Here is a 24,254-nt window from a genome sequence, read left to right as displayed (position 1 = left end):
TACTTCTTTTTGCATCACAAGCACTGTGCTTAGAACATAATAGGCCCTTAATAAATTTGATTGATTGATACTTGTAGTTCTGAAGCTCAGGAGAGACTGGGACTATATATATATATATATATATATATATATATATATATATATATATACATGTATGTATCTAGAAGTCATCTATATAGATATGATCATTGAGCTCAAGATGAGGTGACCAAGAGAGGGCACAAAGGGAGAAAGAGAAAAGGACCCTGGATGGAGAAAAATCTTGGGGAATACTCATAATTAGGGGGTATGACATGTATGATGCAAAGGAGACTGAGGAGTGGCCAGATAGGTATGAGAGTGGTATCCCCATAGAGGAGAAAGTATTCAAGAGAAGACAGCAGCATCAAATGAAGCAGAAAGGTAGAAAAGAATGAGGTCATCAGATCAGTCAGTGAAGAGAGAATGGCTACTTCCTTCAATAGAGGGAAAGGGAAGCCAGGTTGTAAAGGGACTGAAGAGTTGGAAAAGAGAAGTGGAAGCTTCAGAGTCAGACAACTTCTCATTCTTCCTGGAATCACAGATATTTGTGAACATGTCTTTTACTTGGGTACATTAGATTGTAAATGCTTTGAAATCTGGCATGTGACATCAGTTGGTGCCTAATAATTGCCTGTGAAACCATTTGGACTGTGCCTTACCTGTTGTAACCTGCTTTTTGGAGCAGCAGATTTGCAGGTTGGTGAAAGTCCCTTTCAGTAGGGTGGGGCAAAAGAAAAAAAGGCATAAAGCTTCCCTTTGAGGCCTGTTGGTAGAAAGGAACACTGGTCAAAGTCCCAGCCTGAATCCCTACTTTTTGCTCTCTGGCTGAGGGCTGAGGACCATATTCGAATCCCAGACTCTTTCACTGCCTTCTCACTCTTGCCAGTCCAAAGGAGACTTACAGACCCCATGAGATTAGGTGGGTCTTTACTGATACCTCTCAGGTCTGAATGCATTCCTCTCATCTGGTGAGAAAGACTTTTTAATAGCAACAAGAAGGTGCTTTGTCATGTGTTTAATGTTTACAAGAAAATTTGGAAGAGGATCAGGAAATTAGAGCAGGAGGTGGGATGGGGGAGGAGGCTGAGGGAGATAGATCAGCAGAGGTGGGGGTGTTGCTGGGTCGTTATTTCCCTTCACTCCAAACTGACCTTCATCTGAACTCCTCCCTGTGGGAGCCCCTGTTGTCCACCCCCTTCTGGAGGGAGCTTCTGGACCCCTCTCTAAAGTGTATTGAGTAGAATAGTTATGAGCCATGGAGAGAGGCCCAGAGGAACAGCACCTAACCCCCACACATCCAGGACAGAGAGAAAAGGAAATAGTGGTAGAGTGGAAAAAAACGAGTCAGAGGATGTGGGTTCATATCTAGTTCTGTCACCTCTTACCTGGGTGACCTTGGCAAAGTTACTGCCTCTCTAAGTCTCAGTTTCCTTAGCTGTAAAATGAAGGGGTTTCATAAAAAGACTTTTAAAGTCTCTTCTAGCTTAGGATATCAATGACTCTTTAAAACTGGAGATGGTGGTATGTGAGGATTTTTCTTTCTCTTTTGTTGTTCAGTCATTTTCCAGTTATGTCCAAATCATCATGACCTCATTTGGGGTTTTTCTTGGCAGAGATACTGAAGTGATTTATCATTTCTTTCTCTGACTCTTTTTACAGATGAGGAAACTGAGACAAATGGTGTTAAGGGACTTGCCCAGAGTCACCCAGCTTGTAAGGTGGGAGGCAGAATTCAAACTCAAGTCTTCTTGAATTCAATACCTAGTTCCCCTAGCTGATAATGTGCATTCATGAACTTATGTCCAAGATTCTCTCAGAACAAGAAAAAAGAATTACTTTAAATAGATGAGGCTAACATAATTAAGGGAATGTACAGATATTCAAAATGGTACAACTAGTCTTGCCTCCTGTAGAAAGGCTAGGATTCCTGGGATTTATTGCTTGTCTTGATCATGGAATAATTGAAGGACTCAAGCCACACTTGAGAAGCCTTATCTATCAGGAGGAAGGGGTAGGGGAGGGGTCAAACTCAAGCATTGTGCATTTAATGACACCAAATTTGTACATATTTATTTATACAAGTCACCAATGGAGTGGAGCAGGGTTGTGTGTTTGCTTCCATGTTTTTTAGCATGATGGTTTCAGTGATGCTATGGGACACCTTCAATGAGGACAAAAATGGCATCAAGGTCAGCTACCACATTGACAACAAATTATTTAATTTGAAGAGTGCAAGCCAAGACTAAAATGGAAGTAGAGTTGATACATGACTTTTTGTTTGCAGATGATTGTGTACTCAATGCATCCTCTGCAGAGTATGAATCAATTCTCAGCTTCTTGGGCTCATTTTTGGTTTGACATAACACCAAGATAATAGGTTTTCCACCAGCCAGCACCACACCATCCATTTGTGGAACCATTGCTCATAGCAAATGGAGTTATTTTAAATGCTGTGGTTAAGTTCACTTAACTTGGAAGTATACTTTCCAGGGATGTGCATACATATAGATGATGAGGTTGATGCCTACGTTGCCAGAGTTAGCTTGGTGTTTGGAAGGCTCCAAAAGAATGTTAGGGAGAAGAGGTATTAGGTTGCCTACCAAACTGAAGATCTATGGAATCATTGGACAGACCTCATTGTTGTATGCCAGTGAATTCCGGTAGTGCTAAAAAAATGAATCACTTCCAATTGAATTGTTTTAAGAAGATTATGAAGATCACCTGGCAAGATAAGGAACCAGGCACTGAGGTCCTTTCTCAGATTCTACTACAGAGGACGCACTCCAATGGATTGGCCACATTGTCTGAATGCTGAAAGTATCTTTTCCCAAAAGACTATTTTATGGAGAATTCCCACAAGGTGAGTGCTAACACAGAGGTCAGAAGAGGTGATACAGTCTCTCTGAAGAACTCAGGTCTTGATTGCATGACTTGGTAGACACTGACCCAGGACTGTCTGGCATGACATGCTGCCTGTATCAAAGCAAAACTGCAGGAGCTCAAAAGAAATGAGATGAGAATGTCTACATTTTTACTCTGAGTGCTCCTTTGGACTATTTTTGCCGACCACCTTCTGAGCTGGTGTTGGTCTGATCGGCCAGTTGGCCACCCTGTACCTCAACCCTGATGGGGTGATGTCCTTTTGGTCTTCTTTGAGCAGGAGGACAAGAACTGAAGGATTCAACAAGCCACACCTGAGCAGCCTCATCTTTCTCAAGAATGGCTCAAGACCCAGGCATTATATGGTTTTTAGGCTTTAAAATGTCCCCTAGACCTCTTTGGAAGGTTCTAGGACATACTCTGAGCCTCAAAACTCCTTTCTGATGGCTTTCATTCAGGTTAGCACCGCCCCCCCCCCCAGGAGAGATTTCTGTATTCATTAACTTCTCCCATTCTGGGAGGGATTCATATATTGTGACATGTCATGCTCTATGTGGGTAAAATTGGGTCTGCTGGGGGTAAGAGGGCCAGTCTTAGGGTCTATATTCTGGGAGAAAGAAAAATATACTGTTGGCAAAACTCCAGGAATGCTTTTCTGGGGTCCTCTCTCCTCCCACCCCCTACCCCCATTCTCCTGTCTCTTTGGCACCAACATGAAGAAAGTAGTGAGAATTCTACCAATTACACCCAGAGAAGGTGGAAACAGTGAGGGAATAGTTGCTTGTCAAGGTAACGGACTGTGGTTCCATAGACAGACTAAATGGAAGATGGTGAAATTCTCCCCTGTAGATGCGGCTCTTCTTATACCTCTGGTTTCTAGTTGGATGACTGCCCCCCCCCGGCCCCATTCTTCACCCATGCTTCCAGGATGGATGCCACCAGTCCAGACCAGAGGGATGGACTCCTCTTCAGAAAAATTTCAAGGAATCATGGTTTTCATAGCAGGGAGTGTAGAGGGGGCCAGGAACTACATTCAGCCTCATAACCTAAAAATGTATTTTATTTTGAAGTTGTGCTTTGGATTCTCCCCAATCCGACCTTTGTTGAGTGACAGCCTTATGTTCATACAAAGCATTTCCAAGCATACATACATACATTATTCCAGTTATCAACACAATTGTTTTAAAGAATATACCATTTTACACAGACGTTACATACAAGTCATACGCCACAAAATTGCATTTCCCTGGAAGATCTAATATCTCTTCTGAATAGGAAGTACATTTATACCAGCCCTTCCAAAGTGGTCTGTTCATCCCTTCACTGGCATCTCAACAGGAGCCCTAGCTCCCTGGGGAATGTAGTCTGGGGCCAGCATACTCTTGGGTGTAAATTCATTGTTCTCTCTTTCTTTTGGGTAGACTAATCCCTGTCCCTCCCCTCCAGAGTTCATAACTCACACCGCAGGGGCAGGGTGGGGTTCTCTCTTGTGTGTACCACTGATTTGGGCCAGGGTACTCAGCAGAGGGCTATCTCTGCAGGGCCCCTTGGGCTGCTGGCTCCTAGTTTGGTGTAAAAATCACAGTGTGCCATCTCCATTCCAGTTGATTGCACTGTGCCCTGCAAAGGTGGGTTCTTTCCCCATCGGCTCTGAGTCCTGTTGGCAGGACCAGATAGCTCCATGGGGTCAGGAGCACCAGAGATGGGGAAGACAACTTCCACCCCCCCATCCCCTGGGGGGTGTAAAGGATTGACTAAGACTTTGAACTGTGGGTTCTCATTTACACACTGCTCAGCTCATGTTGCCGATCAGCAGATGGATGTTGGCTGGAACAGAGATGGAGGGGTTGTAGAGGACCCCAAAAGAAAGAAAGCAAGAAATAACAGAACAGATCCAAAGACTTTGAGAAAACTTTCCCACCCTTTCCTGAGACTGGGGAGGGTAGGAGGAAAACGGAAGGTATGGGTTCCAACTCAGATTATTTGGGTGAAGAGGATCTCCAAGCTGTCACCTAAGGAATGTAGAGTGAAGGATGAGGTTCTTCCTTGCCCCAAGGGACTAATAGATACATTGGAGGTTCAGGCTTAGAATAAACTTCATCCCTTTGGGGAGATACTAAATAGAGCAGTCAACTGCTCAACAAGACCAGTGTTCCATGTTTGGTCCCGTCACCAGAGGAATCCACCGGGTCTCCCCTTCTACCTCTTGAGACCTTTGTTCCAAAGCTTCTTTTTGCTAAGTGCCTCCTCACATAGCTCATTTCTTTATGCAGGATAAAGGAATGCTACCTCTGATGGATTTGACTCAAACAATTTTAAAAAAAACCCAAAGTGATTTAGGATGGGTATTTTGAGCCAAAGGTGGGAAAATTTAGGTTTCTCTCCCAAAAGATCAACACTGTATATCTCTCTTCAAACACAGAAAAGTTATCAGATAAAGAATATGATTCCAAATCAAAAAAATCAGCTTCTGTGGTTCTATGGCTTTACACCTTAACTCAGTCTCTTTATCTGAGACCGAGTAGTTCTGGGTTTTTCACCCAAATATTCCTTGAAGAGCATGGTATCAGGGAAGAGCTAAATAGTGGATAAGATTTGGGAGGCTGCATTAAAGCAGAAGGGGAAATTATCTTGACCTTTTGTATGGGCAGTGGGAGAAGGTCCAGAGAGCATCAACAGGAAGGAAACTGTTAGCCCCATCAGCCCATCCCTTATTCACAGGTTCAGTTAAACTACTCAACTGCTGATGGTGTCTTCAGATTTCAGTCTCAGGAAGGTATATAAAATCAAAATTCAACCAAGACGGGTGTACCTAGATGATTGTTGATGGATTTGGCACTGAGTGGCTCTCGACAATGGGACAGTCTCACCAAGCCTTCCCGTCTACTTCCAGTGAGAGGCAATGGTAATAAATAACCAAAGCCAGGAGACATAGGCTGAAGGATAGTGAGCAGCCACTCACAAACAGGATCTGAATCACTTTTCTCCTGGGGGGGGGGTGTCAAAACTTCTTTAAAATTTTGTTGGCTTTCTTGGAATCAAGTAGCTTGATTAATGACTGGTTTCAGGATACAAGTCTTTGAGTCCTGAGTGCCCAAGAGGATTAAGAAAAGAGCTACAAGAGCTACAAGCCATTAGCCATTTTCCCCAAATTTTTCCCTGAATACAACAAAATTCTCTTAAAACAGTTTTCAAAGGTCCAGGTACTAAAGTCATCTTCAGTGGGATTTCTTATAGTGTAGAAAATGGAAGTAGGATGCCCCTTCTCCCACCTAATATGAATTATTCAGGTTAAACTTTATAAGGGAGAATTACTTAATATAGAGTTTGGCTGTAGTTATGGAGGATGAAGGGGTTAAATGTAAACACCAACCAACCAAACCATATCAGTAAAAAGAGGCCTAAGAGAGAAATTCCCCAAGTCCATGTGGAGTTTTGGGGTCAAGTCCCATCCTGATTAAGTTTCATTTAATAAGAGAGATTTCTATGGCTGAGTTCTCCTGTCCCAGACAAAATAGGGTTTGTAACGGAAGCAAACAGACCCTGATGGTCACTGTGTGAACTGCCACAATAACTTACAGAGAGACACACAGCCATGGGTCACAGAACCAGGAGTGTCTACACATGCCGGATGCTATGGTAACCTATAACTGTTGGTGTGCGTGTGTGTGTGCATGTGTGTGTGTGTGTGTGTATGTGTATAATGAAGCAGAGACTATATAATTCATTTGAACCAGTACCCAAACATGGTGCTACTGAAAGGTGGGGTTATCAGCAGCCAACTCCTTTAGCAAGGCATCCTCGGTGACTTGAGGAGGACAGCTTCGAGCCACTTAGTGACTTTTGCCTTGCCAGATTTCACAGTGACCTGATAATGGAAAGAGCTATTTCTGGCTATTGCCTAAGACTGGTATATACTGTAGCTGGCTGGATTACAACTGACCGAGGGAAGTGAAGGAAAGGGAATGGGGAACAGGTGGGGGGTGGGCAGGGAAGGAGACAGGGAGAGCTTCATTCTCAAGGGTTTGGGCTGCTGGGAAGTCTATTCCTGCAGGAATAACTTAGAATCTAATTTTCAGCTGAAGTCCCCAAGCTAGTTAAATAGGAAGGTTTTAATAACGGTCTCTGGTTCCCCAAGTCCCCTTGTCTGGAACAATCAAATGGTGTCCATCAAACTGTACAGGACTTGTCGGTGGGCTGTGGGGATGCTGAAGAGTTGACGCCGGGGCTGGTGGCATTGGTTTTGGGGAAGACCACCGGCTTGGGTCGTGTGGCTGGGGGCTTGACTGGGGCGGCCATCTTGACTGATTTGACCGGCCGGAAAGCACATGGGATGTCCCCAGCTGTACTGGCGCTCCGCTGGAAGGCAGGTTCAGGGTCCTTGAGGAGCTGGGTGTGCAGGGGGCTCGAAGGTTCTGAAGTAGGTGCTACCACTGGGGAGGTCTTTAGGGGCTCCAGGGTATCCAGGACCACGTCAGGAGTGTGCTTCACATTGCTTTGCCGTTCCAGTTCTCGGAGTTCGTTTAGGGCAGAATTCATTGTTGCCTCAATATCCTGGAAAATAATAAAAAGAAGATAAGTCCGATGTGGTTAAATGTCACCAAAGATCCTGTTTTACTGCTACAGGTCAAATCTTGCAAGAACCAATTTCCAGAGGTGGGATGGTTAGGGATGGGTCTCCTGGATAACTGAGACTATCCAATATTGATCAGAGTGAATGCGCCATCTGCTGGGGTTTAGAGATATTTCTCTTTATGTGATTGGCATTGTTACAAAATTGGTCCTAAAGAGATGTGATCTGCAGGTCCCTGGAACTGGCAGGTCATATCCATCAGGGACTGAAGAAGGGTCCAATAGCTCTGCTCCCTGACCTCCACCTGGGGCCTGGACAACTATGGCAGGAGAGTCCAGCGTCCTCATGCTGCCCCCTTCTGCCCATTGCTGTCAAGAGGGCACTGCCCAGGAGGAGGAGCCCACGCCCATGGGGGGAATCATCTTCTGTAAGTTACAACGGAAACCAGCTCAGCAACAAGCAGCGTGACACGCTGGGGACTCAAGAGAACCAGGGACCTCTGTTTGCAAGCCAGCTGCCTCCCTGGGAGAGCTCCCTGCTCCCCACCTCTTTCCCTGCCGGCGCTCTGCACCGTGGCATTCCTGCCTGTTCTGGGCTGCTTGTCAGAGCTTCTTGGCATTGGAGATAGAGATGAGCTTGCTCTGGGCAGAGGGTCAGCCTGCTCAGCCCTGAGATGTTCCCAGGCTTGAGCACAGACTTGAACCCAGTGCTCTGCTCGGCCCATCTCTGCAGCCGGGCTCTGCCCCAGCCGTGCCCATGCCCTCCGGTCTTAGCAACATCTGTCTCCAGAAGGGAGCCGGGAGGAATCTCCTGGGGGAAGCAGCTTGCACCCAAGACCTCACACACAGAGACAGAGAGCCGAGGCCTAGCAAAGCAAGAGATGTGTCAGGCTGGCAGCCGGGCCTGACCCAGAAGACATTCCTTGAGAGCGCCGCAGCCCGGCCGACAGAGCCACCTGGGCCTTCCCTGGGCAGCGGGGATCTTGGCTCTGCTAAGCAGGACAGTCAAGAGCCACGGGAAGCCCCTAGTACCCACCTGGACTAATGGAAATTATAGAGCTGAGGGAGACGTCTGAATGCAGTGCTTGGCGTGGCCGCGGCGGTCGGATTTTTAAAGATGGGGTTAGCCCTCTAACATTTCATGGAAAACAAAAAGTCAAAAGGATGGACTACAGACAAAGGGAGGCTCCTTGTAATGTAATGGCCTCTGTTCCTCCTGGGAGACTGTCACCTGCACCCCACGGGCATCTCATCCCCTTCAGGCCCAAGGACCAGCTGATCATCCCTAGCTTGCTCTGGGCAGGGTCTAGGGTCAGGGAATGACCTTGGGGAAAGTTGAGGGGTTACAGATCTGAGCCCAGAGGCCTAGAGTCCAAGGCATTGGGGCCTGACTCCTTTAGAGCTACAGAACCCTGAGGGGGAGGATACCTTGGGCATCCTAAGGGTGGCACCATTGGGCATCCCAAGGGTGGGTACCAACCTGGGAGAGTTTTGCATCTTGGTCACAGGGAAGGGGCCTACTTTGGTCTGCTCCCACTGGGGACCCTGGAGATGTGCCAGCATGGGGCTGGTTCGAGAGGTGTGCTATACCTCCACAGGTTCCTGAGCTGGTCGGCCAGAAAGGGTCCCTGAGCATTCCTTGGCTGCCTTGCTCTAGGGTCAGGACTGCCTGCTCAAGGTTGCCGGGGAAATGGGGGGATGCTCCCCAGCCACTCTTCTCCACCCTGCTCCAGCTTTTACCTGCGCAATGACCTCAGGGTCCATGGGTCGGTGGTTGTTGAAGCTCTTGGACCTCCCAGCTGTCACGGTCTTCCGGATCTGAGGACTGTCTAGCCGATTTTTCAGAGAAGAGTGTCGGCTGATGGAATTGAGACCCCCGTGCCCACCAGTGGAACACTTATCGGGCCCTTCCTTGGGGAGGCTCTGGCTGATGATGGGCTGCGAGGAGGGGCGGCAGCCGGCCCCCCCAGGCCCTGGGGAAGAGGATTCCAGCAGGGGGCTGCTGAGCCCGTGGCCCTCAGTCTGCCGGAAGGCTTTCCTGATGTTCCCAGACTCTGGCCGCTTCCTTTGCCTTCAGTCACAAACAGAAAGACAAGTGTGAGCAACAGCTGGCTCAGGTCCCACCATGCCCAGATCCACCAAGAGGAGGGAAGAGGAAGAGGGATGAGTTCCTGTCATCCGCCTTATTCCAGAGAGTGGGAAAGGGGCCACAGAGGGGTTCTTGCCAAGGCTCCACTGTCCCAGGCTTCCTCAACGCCTCCATTCCTCCCACCCACCATACCCCAGCCCCCCCAGCTTGGCAAAGGAGAAACAGATACTTACTGGTTGGTGGTGTACTTTGAGCTCCCGAGATGCAAAGGGCTATGCAAAGGGAAAGTCTGATGATGTGAAAAATGGTATTGGGGAGGACTCCAGGGGATGCCCTTCCTGTGGCCTCTATTTATTTGTTTGTTTGTTTGTTTATTTATTTATTTATTTAAGCAGAGACAAGGTTGGAATGAGGGGAGGGGGAAGATTAAGGGGAGGGGGAAGATTAAGGGCAGGGCCATTCCTCCTCCCCAAAATCACCACACAGGAAAGGTGGAATCAATGCAAGGTCTGGCATAGGTTTAAAAAGTGAAGATAAAAGAGCAAGAATTTCTCAAGGGACTATAAATACTGGAGGAGTTAGTGACAAATTTTATGAATTCTAATTTTATTTTAACTCCTTACCTCACCAAGGATGAGATTAAACTTTGGTTCACAGTCAATTCATTTCAGGCCACTGAAGGTCTGTGTAAACTCTATAGTTAAATAAGGCTGGTTGGCAATCTTGTGGGTACTGGGTACTGTTTTAGAAATAGTTAGCATTCACTTGGATGTGGTTACAAAAGAACTAAATGAGGAAAACAGATTTATACGGAGATGTAAAGGAAATTGCTTTCTGGGTCAGAAGGGCAGTGATGCAGCTCAACTCCTGACTCCACTATTGGACAAGCTGGGGTTGGGGTGGGCAGGGACAGAACTTAGTGTGGGCAAGGAAATGAGGTCCTGTTTTGGGTCCAGCAGGTGGTACCAGGCTCTGAACCACATCTGTTGGTGAGGAAAAGGTCTCCCCCAAACAGCTCAGGATAATGAGGAACAACTCTAGTCCAGGAGATGGGCATCAGACCTCTTATCTGTCAAATAAAGGGTGGATGATCCTTGGGCTCCTTTCTTGCTTCAACATTTTTTGATTTTCTGGGTTTTCTTTTCCTTTTGTTTTGCTTTGTCCTGACCTGTGATTTCACTGGCATAGGGAACTTCTGGTGAGGAAAATTCATTTTTTGGGGGAGAACAGAGTAGCAACTACTCTACAACTTTGAACCTTAGAGAACTAGCATCTGAGATGACAAGAGGTTTGGTGATTTGCCCATATAGCTACTTGACCCTAGGTTTTTCAGACTCTGAATCCAAATGGCTTTCTTTCCACTACACAAAGTCACCATTCCTGGGTTCTGATCACAGCCCTCAAGTAGATTTGGGTCCTGACTCGGTAATTTTTTCTAATTGCTGCCTTTCATAAGTCTGAACAGAATGGCTGGAGTTTGGGTCTAAACTGTCATAAGATTTTCTACAAAGATTAATATTCTATGTCCAATGACTCTTCTGCTCCCTATACATTTGGATGAGGGGAGAAGGTCAAGGGCACAAAGTGGTACAGGGGAAGGGATGCTGGATTTGGACTAAGAAGACCTGAGATGGAAGCCTTGTTCTACTCCTTCTTCCCTCTGTGACCCTGGGCAATCACTTCACTTCTCTGGGTCTTGGTTTTCTATATAATCAATGGTTGATTCAGATTAGATGGTTAGAAGGTCCCTGTCCACATCTAAATCTATGCTATTAGAGTGAAAGGAGGTAAAACTTGGGGAGGGGGGGAGTCTTCCTCCCCCCAAAAACATTTTGGGGGTCAAGAAGCCAGTTTTTATCCTGAGGTTTGGTCTATGATTTTTCCATTGATGGTAAACTTTTAACTACCAAATTTCTTCTTCCATGAATTTCTTTATACTAAAAACAACAATTAAGCTGGTGGCTTAAAAAAAAAAACCACACCTACATAACCACCTTCTCCCTTGTCATTGGCTTAATTACAGGCTGGGATTATTATGATTAGAACCTTATAATTAACACAACCTTGTAAATAAAGACTGAAAATAGGTTTAGCCCACCATGATTTTTATTAGGCTGCCTTCCCACCAGGGTAGTGAATGTGGGATTGTCTCTTGAGTTGGGGAATGAATGAAATCCTCATTGTTCTTCACTTACTAGCTTAAATGACCAACGCTTCTAAATAAGGAGAGTAAGTGGATATTTCCAAGGTGAAATGAACACAACTGACTTCCCCAACTTGAAGTTCAAGAGAAAACTATGGTAGGGGCCAGCAAATCCCCTGACCATGCCCCTTCTAATGACTAGCTTGAGACAATTAAAAAAAAAAAGGCAGAAAGATCTAGGCAACCTGATATGGTTTAGAAACAACAAGCACATTTATTCTCCTTCCAGTTTCAATGTCCAGAGGCTACAGTTAACAGGTTTTCCTTGTGCAAATCATTTCATTCTTCCAGAGTCATATGGGAATAAAAACTATGCGTCATTGCTAGTTCATCTTCGTGGAGCGTGCCCTAGGGGCCTGCCTCCATCTTACTGGCACTGTCCCAAGTTTCAGGGTCTAGTAGAAGAGGTGATGGATTGAGGAGCTCATATCATGCTCCTTGAGGAGGCAGAGACAGACAAGTTGTCTATCTCCCGGAATGTCCCCTGGAGAGGCCAAGGGGAATGGAGATAGAGTCAAAGGCAGGGAATCCTGGGGTGGGCAAATGCAAGACCCTCACCTACTGCCAATGTGAAATGGAAGCTGGGTATTACAGTCAAAAGCCTATTTTTGTAAGGACAAGAAGTCTGCAGGTAAGCCTGAATAATGGAGCAGGGTAGATAAGGTTAAGGCTGTATGAACACTGGCCCATCTTTTCTTCTGGTGTGAAGGGGCAGAATGGTGTGGGAGTAGGCTGGGGAGAGGGTGGCCAGGAAAGAGGCACTGGTGATCTTTTCCTCCATAGGAGTGAATTCCAAGAGCAGGGAGCAAAACAGACAAACAATATTCAATCAAACATGCCCATCATTAACATCAGCCTAATACAAAACTCACAAGGCTTTTAACTTTTGGAGAAGAAAGAATCTATTATTAGGAAAGAATTAGGAAAGAGACAGGACCAAAGAAGTCCCCCTCAGCAGAACAGTTTTGTCCGTGTTGTCTATGACAAACTCAGTCACTTGGCCACTGGCCATTCTTGAGCTTGGGGTAACAGCTGCAGACCTAGGATTCCCAGGTGGGTTCCTGGTGACAGACACTGTAGGGACACAGAGAAAGAGAGCGCCCCTTTGTAGCATGACGGTGGCGGGGAGGAAGCCTTGGCCTACCACTGAAGCTTGCAGAAGCTTCCTCGTCCCATCCATCTAGCCGGCAGCAGGGAAGCATGCAGATCGTTAGCCTAGCGAGCCGAGTGTCTTTTAGCAACCTCCCTACACGCAGCGCGGGAATGGAAGAGGGTTAGGATCAGACTAGGGTGAAGCCTGGTGTTAAAGAGTTGGTCAGGAGAGCAGAAAATGAAAAGCAGCGCTTACTTGTTGATGTTTGCAAGATAAATATCGGCTACATGACCCCCACTGGGACAGCTGGCCCCCGATCTGGCTGTCACCTTTTCTTCAGGTGGCTCACAAATGACCTCAATCTCAGACTTGGGGCTCGACCTCTCCATGACACCATCCTCGCTGGGGAGAAGGGGGGGGCAGGCAGGGAGAAGGGAAAACAACAATGACATAAAAAGCAGTGTTAAATGAGCAGGATGCCCCCCAACACACACACACACACACACACACACACACACACACACACGCATGCACATACACAAAGACACACACATACACACAGAGCTCCAGAAGGTGGCAATGCCCGGTGGTTCGGGGGGGGCGGGCTGGCCCTGTGCAGGGAAGGAGGGGCAGGAAAGCAAGGAGTTAGGAACCTAGGAGCTGATAAGAGTTATTTTAAATAAAATAATTAATCCAGCTGAGTTGTGTAGGCCTTTGGCTCCTCAGGAAAGCATGGCAGGATCCAGCTAGAAGAAATCTGGATCTGAGGCAGCTGCCTTCACCCCAAGGCTCTGGCTGGGCTGGGACAGCCTCCTGGAGGAGGAAGAGACACATCCAGGTGCTGCATATCTGCTGAGGCTTTGGAGATGCTGACCTTGAGGCAGGAGACCCTCACACTCCATCGGAGCAAATCTAGCTCCACTTGGAACTTCCAAACTGGTCCCAGGTCTCTCCACTGCTCTCCTGGCCCCTTTGGCTAGTCATCATAAAGGAAGATGACAAGAAAGCCCCTTCTCCCCCACAGCTTATCTTCTGAAGTCAACATGCTAAATTTAGGGTTCTGGATATATAGATCACCACCAGATTTGTGATGTTATCTGCGGGGAGGATATTCCCTGCAGAACAAGCCAGGGACAGGCTAGGAGGGTCAAGACTTGGACGATAAAGACTGGCAGCACAATACCCAAGGGGAGGGCAGAGGGCACAGAAGACCAGAGGTCCTTCTTGGGCTGCCTCTAGATCAGGCAAGAGAAGCAACCTGGAGGGCAGGTAGGGGACAGAGTATCTCTCAACAATGCAACTTCCTTGCAGGTGGAGCCCATTTGTCAAACTTCTTGAAGGCCAACCTGGTTTTCCCTTCCTTCCTTGCTGCCCTTCCCACAATTCACCTCACTTGGGTCAATGAACTAAACAAGACTATTTAATCCAGGTACTTCCTAGAAAGGCAGTAAGAACCTTCATCACTAATGCTCACATCTCCGTCTTAGGTTTCTTTAACCAATATACTATAAATAAAGTCATTGGAGAGGGTTAATGCATACTTGCTAAAAACCAAAACACTCTTTCCCTTGAAAGACTGTGCAGACCAGAAAAATAATGTTCCCTGAGCTAGGAAGGGATCCAGGGAGTTGTATAGTAAACACCTGCCTTCTTTTGAACTCATCAGGCAAACAAACACAAGCCAAGTGGCTATTCAGAGGATCAGATGCCGGATTGTTTGGGGGCAAGGTGACTTTGGGGACTTCCAGAATATTGTCCTCAGCCTGAGGACATGGCTGACACCTCATAACTCTCATTCATTGAGGAGTCCATCTCCTACAGGTTCATCTTGGAAGTGGCACCAGTAACCCTGGCCCCAGGGCCTGAGGGCCCAACCTACGTGTCTTGGACCACGATGTACTGATGAGGGATGAGTCCATCAATGCCATTGTGTCGGCCCTCCCACCAGTCATCAGAGGCCCTGTGGTACAGCAGCAAGGAGGCCCCCTTCTTGAAGGACAATTCTCGGGCTGTCCGGCCAATGTAGTCAAACTTGGCAATAGCCTCAATAGGCTCACACTCTGAAAGGGACAAGAAAGAAAGAAACAGAGAATGAATAAGGCTTTGTAGATATTACTGGTACTCAACTCCTGATTAAGAAGTCATCTGCAAGGAGGATGAAAGTGAATGGATCTTTCCTCCAACATAAATATTCATCAGACTGGGATAAAAGTACTGTACTATGGGAGGTGACCTTGCTCATCACTCCCTTGTCCTCACAGCCCCTGGTGAAAAAGGCAGAGGGAGAGCGCAGTTAATAGGATGGGTCTTCAGAGTCCTTTGGCTCATGAGCCTATGCAGAGTCCCCAAAGAGCAGCCAGGGAGAGTGCTCTCATAGGATATCTGCTTTTTGCTCTCCATTGGCCTTTCTGGAGGACATCTCTACCCCTCAAAAACCCTTCCTCTTTGGCAGTTGATGCAGCCTACGCATACCACCCTCTTTCCATCCTTGTTTCTATTTTGTACACATCACTGGGGCTCAATATTCCATGATCTTAAACATGATCTAGGTCTTGGTTTTCCATTCTAGTGCATCCTTATAACCCTTGGGATTGTGGGGAAAAATAATTTATTAGGCTGTTTGGGAAAAATTATTGTACTGTTTAAATCCAACCTTTTACGATTAAAGGTTTTCCACACCCAGAATGATGATTGACCCTAATAGCTCTCTAGGAATGTCAAGGATGGTTGTAAGGTATTTGTAATTCCCCCAGTTGGGAACTACCCAAAGCATTCTTGTTTTGGGTTACCATATCCAGAATTCCTGAGGGGTCCACTCTAAGCTTCTGCTTTGGGTTACAGTTACTCATATCTGTCTCAATCTCTCTTGTTTTCAGTCGTCCATCTCAGCTATGTATGTGAGGGAAACTTTTGTCAAAATTCTATATAATCATCTTCCAGAATCTGGTGAGAGGAAATGGTACCCTTTTCTGGCTCTCTCTCCTCAACCAAATGATGTAATAAATTTCTTTCTAAAACTCTTTCAGATTTTGGGGTATGTTCTCATGAAAAACAGATCTTCTGTATTTACAGTAACAACTGCTCAAACACTCTTAAATGTCCACATTGTCAACGGTTTTCTCCTTTAAACCTTTCTAGCCCCAACTGGAATGATCACACCTAAGACTTCACCGGACCTGGAGCTACGTCACCTCCAAGACTCCACATTTAAGACATTTCCCGTCCAATCATCACTTCCTAACCAACTCCCAATCCATTTTCTTTTTGTCCTCAATGTGATTTCCAGTCACTTGACTTATCCCTATTCTCTCATTTTATCTCTCCTTAGCTCTATACTCGGAATGGTCACCTCCTTCCCCACAAGGTTAATTTAATATATGACTGGCCCCAGCTGTTGAATCCTTCCTTCCTCTGACTTTCCACTGTTCCTGACCTGTTAATATTGATTTTTGGGTAAATCCCACCATCCGAAGGCTGTTGGTTCTGGACTACTGAGCATAAATGGGAAAGTCTCATAATTCAGCTGCTCTGTCTCACTACATTTTGAGGTGCAGAACCTCAACACACCTTTCATTTTACTTTTGTTGACTAATTTCCCATAGCAGCTATTTCAGATCTCACCTTCTCTTCTTAAACCCCTCATTGTTCTCTTGTTACAGCAGATGACTTGGCCTCTGCCTTGAGAGCAACCTCGACTTCCCTCCTCCCAACTTCTCTGTTGTGTTACTAATCTTCTCCTTCCCTCATTCACAGAAAAAGAGGCACCCCCAAACTTCCCTCTGCTGCAGGAAGCACTACCTTTCTTCTGGTCACCTAGGTGTGAACAGTGGTAGATTGCTCAGGTCCTCTCTGATGCTCCCTCCCCCTTCCAACCCCGGAGCCACCTGCTTTTCTACCTTCACCACATGACTCATATATTCTTCCTTCTCTCTGTTCACACACTGGTCAGGTCTCCCCGGTCTCCCAGACTGGCCCTCTCCCTATCCCCCGGTCACTCCCCCCATCCCCCAATCCGGGTCACCCTGTTAGTGTCCCTGGCTTCAGTCTCTCCCCACTCTGATCTGTTCTCCATTCAGCTCCTGATGTGATCTTACTCCTTTCCCATGAGACCCCCACTCAACATACTTCAATGGCTCCCTGCTGCCTCAAAACAAATCTGAACCCCGTTTGGCATGCAAAGCTTGTCATAAGCTGATTCTTTCCAACCTTTCCAAGTTTGTAGGCTTGATTCCCATGCACTATGGTCCTGCTGTTCTTTCTTACACAACCTCTATCTCCCACCTCCCTGGTACATTTGCACTGTTATCTCCCATGGCAGGGGTGAGGTGCACTTCCTCTCATTTTATCTGGCTTCCAGAGAGACTCAGCTCAAATGCAGCTCTCTGGGGGGCAGGGGGCACAGTTCCATCTCCTTTCCTCTCCTCTCTCCAGTCTGTGTGTGTATATGTGTATATATATATATATACACATATACACACACATACACATATATATGTATGCATATATCTGACATGTTCTCTCCCCCACTAGAATGTCAGCTTCTCAAGGGCAGGGTTGTTCCTGTGTAAGCCCACACTTCCCAGTGTCCACCACCAAAGTAGAGATGCTTGTGAGCAACTCAGACCTCATGGACTTTGTCTGGACTCCTCTTCCTAGAGATCTGCAGGCTATGATACCATGCTGACCAGCTTTTCCCCAGGCTCCTGGGACACCTAACTCTGCTTCTAGAGCCTTCACTGAAACTTCATCTTCTTCCTGATCCACCTTGGGTTGGATGTCCCCCAAGTCTTTGTCCTCAGAACTTTTCTCTAAGCAATATTTTTCTCTTTATTGGTTTCCCTAGATTTCTAGATCTGCATTTCCAGCCTTGACCTCTCTTCTTAGCTCCAGATCTACTCATCAAATTGCCTACAAGAGTATTAAATTTCGGTATGTTGGCTGAAAAGGAAGATGACTATTTACACAAGAAGGGGTATTCTCAGATGACAGGTGTGTGCCACCCCAGAGAGGAACTAAATGAGGTCCTCTGCACCCTCCTACAAAATTCCCAGCAAGGTGGGAGGCCCAAAGAAAAGTTCAGCAGAATGACCTGTTCCTCCTCAATCCTGGGAAATTTGGAGGTGCCTTCTTGGCTGCTGAGACTTACAGAGCCCAGACAAGGGGTGTTGGAGGCCTGTTGGAAAGGAAGGGTGATACCTTGGCTAGGCAGGTTTCAATAAATCACAAGTAATGCAGAAAGGCCCTCAGATGACAGCTGAGCATTCCACTTCTCAACCCATGCCAGGCCAAATGCCTGCCTGGAAGCCCTCGCATGCCTGCAACTTTGGAAAGGGCTGATTTTTCCAGTCAGTGGACTTGAGAACCTGTGGATGATTCATATTGGCTCCTGCTTCTACCCTGGTTTTATTCTTGGGATTTAGTGCCTCCATTCTTTGGGATGATGGTTTTTTATTTTATTTTGTTCTTTAGACAAGTTCTACATTGCCTTAGCATCTTGTTACTTGACAGTGAGGCTGAGGGGTGGCTGGGAACTAGCTGGAAATAATTAGGAACTTAGGTGGAGGGCAGAGGGATTAAGGAGCTGGTTAGGAAGTTGGGAACAGGGCTTCCACAGGATTACGGAGTGCAAAGAAATCCACATGGCTCAGATTCCCCATCCCCTCATCTGGCGACAGGATTAGAACTTAAAAGTCATCTCAGAAAAGCAGTTTCCCTCCAGAGGATGGAGGGAAATAGAGAAACTATGGTATGGCGCAGGCAGCCCCAGTCTATGGGAGAGCTTGGGTCACACAACCTGCCTTCCTGGGGTCACCATGGCCTACCTATGAGGAAGCAGGGCTGCACACATACCGTCATCGCTGGTGTGGTGGTCCACAGTTATGTCCTGTGCAGAGTCTTCAGCTGAGGTTGTCTCTCCATGGGGGCTTTCACTGTAGCAGAACCAAATCAAAGTTACCAAAAGCAAAACAGCAGGAAAAAAGTGCCCAGGAAATGGAAAAATCAGCATTTTGGGAGGACTTGCTGGTTTTCAGAGAAGAGCAGGTACAGTTCTAAGTCCCCTAAAAGCTACACACCCACAGCAGGGAGGCAACAGTCTCCTCCTACACAGTTTACAAGTAGGTTCGAGTTGTCTGAGCAGCCCACAGGCCAGGCAGAATTAGAAAAGTTGGCTGAAACAACCTGAGTCTCATACCTGTTATCTAAGAGACAAGCAGGACAGGCTTGAGGCAAGGGAAACCTTCTGGGGCAGGTGGAGGAAGTTCTTTTCTTTGTTGTTGTTAATTCAAAATGTTTAATGTGACTGAAATTTTTACTTTTCAGCTTTTTATTCCAGTGTCATACAGCCTTTTAACCTTAGATGAATGGTAGTCAATGTCAATGGTGGTTAATGTGATTAAGGCTCTTTGAAGGTACTAGCCTTTTCAGTACAAGAGGTTAAAGAAGGGCTAAACCAAGGAGAACTTACTTAAATTTTTATTTTGGAAATCTACTGTCTTATGACATGGTAGATATGGCTGGCTAAATACTTATTTTTTTTCCTGATAATACCACTGTGGATACTGAGAACAGAAAAATTCAGATATCAGTTGGTGCCAATATTTTTAAGTACAGGCAGTTTTCAAGCTTACAGTGAATTGTTACTAGAAAAGGTATTGAAAAGTTATTTTCTCTAAGAAAAGTTCAAATTGGATGTTATACTCCTAATGCCAGTTTAGAGTAATGACCATAGATGCTTAATATTTAAATAAGCCAAGAAATACTGTACAATGTGTAGTATAAAACTTCCTAATGTGTTTGTAAGGCAGCAAAATAACAAAGCATACTGTGCAAACTGGAAAATCTAACCCTGGAGCAGAGTTCAAATGGACAAGAGGATTAAGCTGACTCCTCTCAATGTCCTTAAGTTTAAGGTTTACAGGAAATGGCTACTTTTTCCTGGAATAAGTGAATAATTTGTTTTAAATTATAGTTTCACCAAGGAAAAAATCAGTCTTCCCCCTAATTCTGCCCTATTTTTGTAAGTGTGAGCAAAATAGAATAATCAAGTCAGGTGGAGAAAATTCTAAAGGCAATATACAGGTCAATCTCGATAATTCACCTGCACATTATTCTCTACCTTTTCAGCAGGTGGTTTTCAGGGCATCTCCACTGGTGGGGAGGTAAGATATGAGGGTGGGAAGCAGAGGCAGGGAGAAAAGGGGAGACCTCTGGAAAGAAAGGGAGGGAGAGGGCTAAAAGAAAAGGAAAATGTTCGCCAAACATTGGGGTCCATACTCTGGGGTTCCTTCTGAGCTGGCCTGGACTGTTACTGGAAACTCTATCTAAACCCTGTCTTTCAAATCTGATGAATGATCCACTCTGGGATAGCACAACCATCAAGTTTCTATGTGATGAGAGGCAGATGAAATCTCTTCCATTTTGAGTTTTACCAAAATTCTTTATAACAAAATAAATTTCTTCTGAAAGTAAAGAAAGGGAGGAGGACACTTAGGTCACCTGGGAGCAACCACACCATGAGACAAGTTCCTCTTCTTTTTGTCTCTGGGTTTTGAAAGTTTTTTTTCCTCCATCCTCTCCCCTTAGGGTCACATGACCCATGTTAGGAAGAGAATTTCTCCCTAGGTATGGAGTTGACTGGTTTGAGGAAATCTGGAGAAAATCAGAAACCCAAAGGGGTAGACCGAGGGTCATGAACCTTCCTCTAGCCAACTCTGCATCAGAAAGACCTTTGCATGGATTATTGCGGGTCCTTCCAGGGAAGACTCACATTTTGTTTTGCTAACACTGAAGGGTCAGGTTTTTCAGACAGCCTGAAGAAGAAAAACCAGAATAGGACTCAGTTTGCCACCACAGGAATGCGGAGAAGCCATAGTTCTATCTCCTCGGGCCTCTCTCCAACATTCCTAGGGCCCTAGCCACCTCTTCTGTACTCCCTCCAGCTTCCTGAAATGAGACACCCTTTTCTTGTATCTGTGGTGGCTTGTCTATTTTCTTTTTTTTCTTTTTTTAGGATTTTTGCAAGGCAAATGGGGCTAAGTGGCTTGCCCAAGGCCACACAGCTAGGTAATTATGAAGTGTCTGAGACTGGATTTGAACCCAGGTACTCCTGACTCCAGGGCCAGTGCTCTATCCACTGTGCCACCTAGCCGCCCCGGCTTGTCTATTTTCTAGGGAAGGCTGAGGAAGGCAGGAGAGCAGGCAGTCTATGGGATGGCCTCTCCTCCTGCCTTGCCCATATCTTGATCCATTGTCTTGTCTTGTCTGATGTGTCAGGACCCTCCCACCTGTTTCCTGGTTAATCCCATAGTTTCCTCCCAGGAACTGGTTAATAAAAATCTGCAAACCTAGGGAAATGAGGGAGAGCAACCTGTAGAAAATTGAGAGAATGTACTTACTGGTTCTCCCCTTTCAGAACTCTTGAGCATGCTACTTCGGTGCATGAGCCACAGAAGAGTAGAGACTCTTCCCAGTGCAAGGACAAAGAAAGGTGCAGGGAGACTCTAGAGACCAGGTTATGCCTAAGTACTCAGAAAGAATTACTACTGGCCCTTTTCTTTCTCATTCCTTTGTTGTAGGGGAAATATGGTTTGCCATATACATTTCTGGTCTAGGGCAGGGGGTCTTGGGTTCTGTGATCCTGCTTTGTTAATATTTTAATAACTGTATTTCAATGAAATTGGTTTCCTTTGTAATTACATGTATTTCTCATAAACGTTTAAAACCAAAATTGCAGTTCATGACTAAGGAAGAGTTGGAGAACATCACTAAAAACCAATTAGATGATTTCGATTATATTAAATTAAAAAGCTTTTGCACAGATAAAACCAATGTAATCAAGATCAAAAGAAAAGTAGTAAATTGGGAAACAATCTTTACAATTAATGATTCTGACAAAGGACTCATTTCTAAAATATACAGAGAACTGAGTCACATTTTTAAAACAAAAAGCCATTCCCCAATTGACAAATGGTCAAAGGATATGCAAAGGCAATTTACAGATGAGGAGATCAAAGTAATCCATAGCCATATGAAAAAAATGCTCTAAATCATTAATTATTAGAGAAATGCAAATTAAAGCTTCTCTGAGGTACCACCTCACACCTCTCAGATTGGCCAGTATGACCAGGAAGGATAATGAACATTGTTGGAAGGGATGTGGGAAATCTGGGACACTATTACACTGTTGGTGGAGCTGCGAACTCATCCAACCCTTCTGGAGAGCTATTTGGAACTATGCCCAAAGGGCAACAAAAATGTGCATACCCTTTGACCCAGCAATACCACTACTGGGTCTATACCCTGAAGAGATGAGGAAAAAGGGTAAAAACATTACTTGTACAAAAATATTTATAGCAGCCCTGTTTGTGGTGGCAAAGAATTGGAAATCCAGTAAATGTCCTTCAATTGGGGAATGGCTTAGTAAACTGTGTTATATGTATGTCATGGAACACTATTGTTCTATTAGAAACCAGGAGGGACGGGATTTCAGGGAAGCCTGGAGGGATTTGCATGAACTGGTGCTGAGTGAGATGAGCAGAACCAGAAAGACACTGTACACCCTAGCAGCAACATGGGAGTGATGTTCAACCTTGAAGGACTTGCTCATTCCATCAGTGCAACAATTGGGAACAATTTGGGGCTGTCTGCAAAGGAGAATACCATCTGTATCCAGATAAGGTGCTGTGGAGTTTGAACAATGTACAAGGACTATTCCCTTTAATTTGGAAAAAAACCCAGATATCTTATTGTCTGATCTGGTTACCTCTGAGAATTCTGTTCTCAACAGACTACCAAAAGGATTAATGACCAAAAAAAAAAGGTTAAGATTCTTTGGTGTGTTTCAAAGTTTCTAACAATTAGATTTCCCCTCTCCCACAAGGGTAATGATGAGTGAAGAAGACAATCAAGTGCCCAAGTCCACAGAGACAAATATAGCATTTTGATGGTTCAATGTATGAACTGACCAATAATCTTGAGAAAACTCACAAACCTCCCTCTCTAATTATTATAAATATTGGCAAAATTTGTCTCTTTTTTCATTTACCTGGATGCTTGAGAAAAGTTAACAGGTCATCACATAATATGGCAAGAGTACAGAAAAGAAAAAATGTTCAGATGAGAATGATACTGATACAATTCTATGGCTATAGGCATATGACCCTTTGGGGTCTCCACCTGGAGGGTCAGGAAATAAGGTGGGTAAATGTGGTCCTGGCCTTCCCTAACCTAGCTAATAACTGGTGTTGAATTGTTTCCAGATGGATCCCTGGGTTGGGCTAGTTTATGATTTTAGAAAGGAAGGGAAAGAGGAAGGGTTGTAAGGGGTAAGAGAAAGAAGAAATCTGAAAGTAGCAGAAGGACAGGCTTAGCAATAGATGGACAATCCCGGGAAGTCTTAAGGGAGGAAGTGGCATACAAAAGAAATGACACTGCATGAAGAAGCAGGAGCCAAGAGTTCTGGGATGATGAGCTTGCAAATCCATATCCTGGGCAAGACAGATTCCAGAAGAAAGGAGGGATGAACTTTCAAAAGGGGGAGAGGGAAACATGATGAGACCTGTCTTCAAATATCCAAATGTTTGTTATGTGGGAAGGGGATCAGACTTGCTTTCTGCAGCTCCAGTGTGCAGTGTTGGAACCAAGGGCTCCATGTTCTATGGTTTCTGATTTAGGCACAATATAAATTTTGGAGTTGTCTGACTAGGATGAACTATCTCAAGAGGGGGTGAGTGCTTCATTACTCCATCACTCCAGCAGAGGTTGGAGAACAACATGTTCTGGAGAGGATGCATGGGAGACAGAAGAGATCACCAATGGGATTCCTCTAACTCTCAAGGATTCTAATGGCTAAACTCTATCACTCAGCAGTGATATGATCTAGGTCAAGTCACTGAAGCTTTGGAGGCCTCGACTGTTTTTGCCTTAAAAGAGAGAAATAACACCAGAAAAATAACACCAGAAAGCAGAGGACTGGCCGAAGTGACCTCTAGAGGTTCCTTTCAGATCTCAGAGCTAGGATTTCATTTATCCAGTCACATCATGTTGGAGTTATATCAAATTTGAGGCAACAGAATTGAATCTGTAGCCACTTCAAATTCTCCAGAAGCCCATGCTGTCCAAAGGCCATGACCAGGCCATGAACCAGATGTCCAAAGACAACAGTATTTAACCAGCCCACTTGGATGCCTCCTTTCTCTCTACAGTCTGTGGAGAAGAGTGCTGTTATCTAGGGTGTTTCACAACCCTTAGTCAACAAATTCTTTATATACGATTTCTCTCCCCAATGATCTTTTCTTTCCCCTTCCCCTTTAGAATGGAACATCTTTGGACAAAGGCCTTTATGGGACCGAAATTGGGGAATGAATGGATGAACAAGTTGTGGGATCTGAATGGGA

The 24,254-nt window shown here is 45.5% G+C and overlaps 1 protein-coding gene across 12 annotated transcripts in view; it reads right to left on the bottom strand.

Moving 5' to 3' along the window:
- Positions 1-3,937: 3,937 nt before the first annotated feature.
- SRGAP2 (SLIT-ROBO Rho GTPase activating protein 2) overlaps positions 3,938-24,254 on the bottom strand; it is a 251,180-nt gene continuing 230,863 nt past the window's right edge. For 8 of the 12 annotated variants that reach the window (XM_074222517.1, XM_074222516.1, XM_074222518.1 and 5 more), the window contains 5 exons: positions 18,709-18,788; positions 14,738-14,918; positions 13,114-13,260; positions 9,214-9,544; positions 3,938-7,455 (listed from right to left, as the gene is read on the bottom strand). In XM_074222517.1, coding sequence (XP_074078618.1) covers positions 7,072-7,455; positions 9,214-9,544; positions 13,114-13,260; positions 14,738-14,918; positions 18,709-18,788 — 1,123 coding nt within the window. In that variant the 3' untranslated portion in view covers positions 3,938-7,071. Of the gene's footprint in view, positions 7,456-8,509; positions 8,605-9,213; positions 9,545-11,954; positions 12,840-13,113; positions 13,261-14,737; positions 14,919-18,708; positions 18,789-24,254 lie in introns of those variants that run through there. The other 4 variants (XM_074222523.1, XM_074222520.1, XM_074222525.1 and 1 more) reach the window with 3 other exon arrangements.

The sequence above is a fragment of the Macrotis lagotis genome, chromosome 2 (assembly GCF_037893015.1).
Source record: "Macrotis lagotis isolate mMagLag1 chromosome 2, bilby.v1.9.chrom.fasta, whole genome shotgun sequence".
Classification (NCBI taxonomy): domain Eukaryota; kingdom Metazoa; phylum Chordata; class Mammalia; order Peramelemorphia; family Peramelidae; genus Macrotis; species Macrotis lagotis.
Note: the sequence above shows the minus strand (reverse complement) of the source record. Positions and strands in the feature narration are given on the sequence as shown.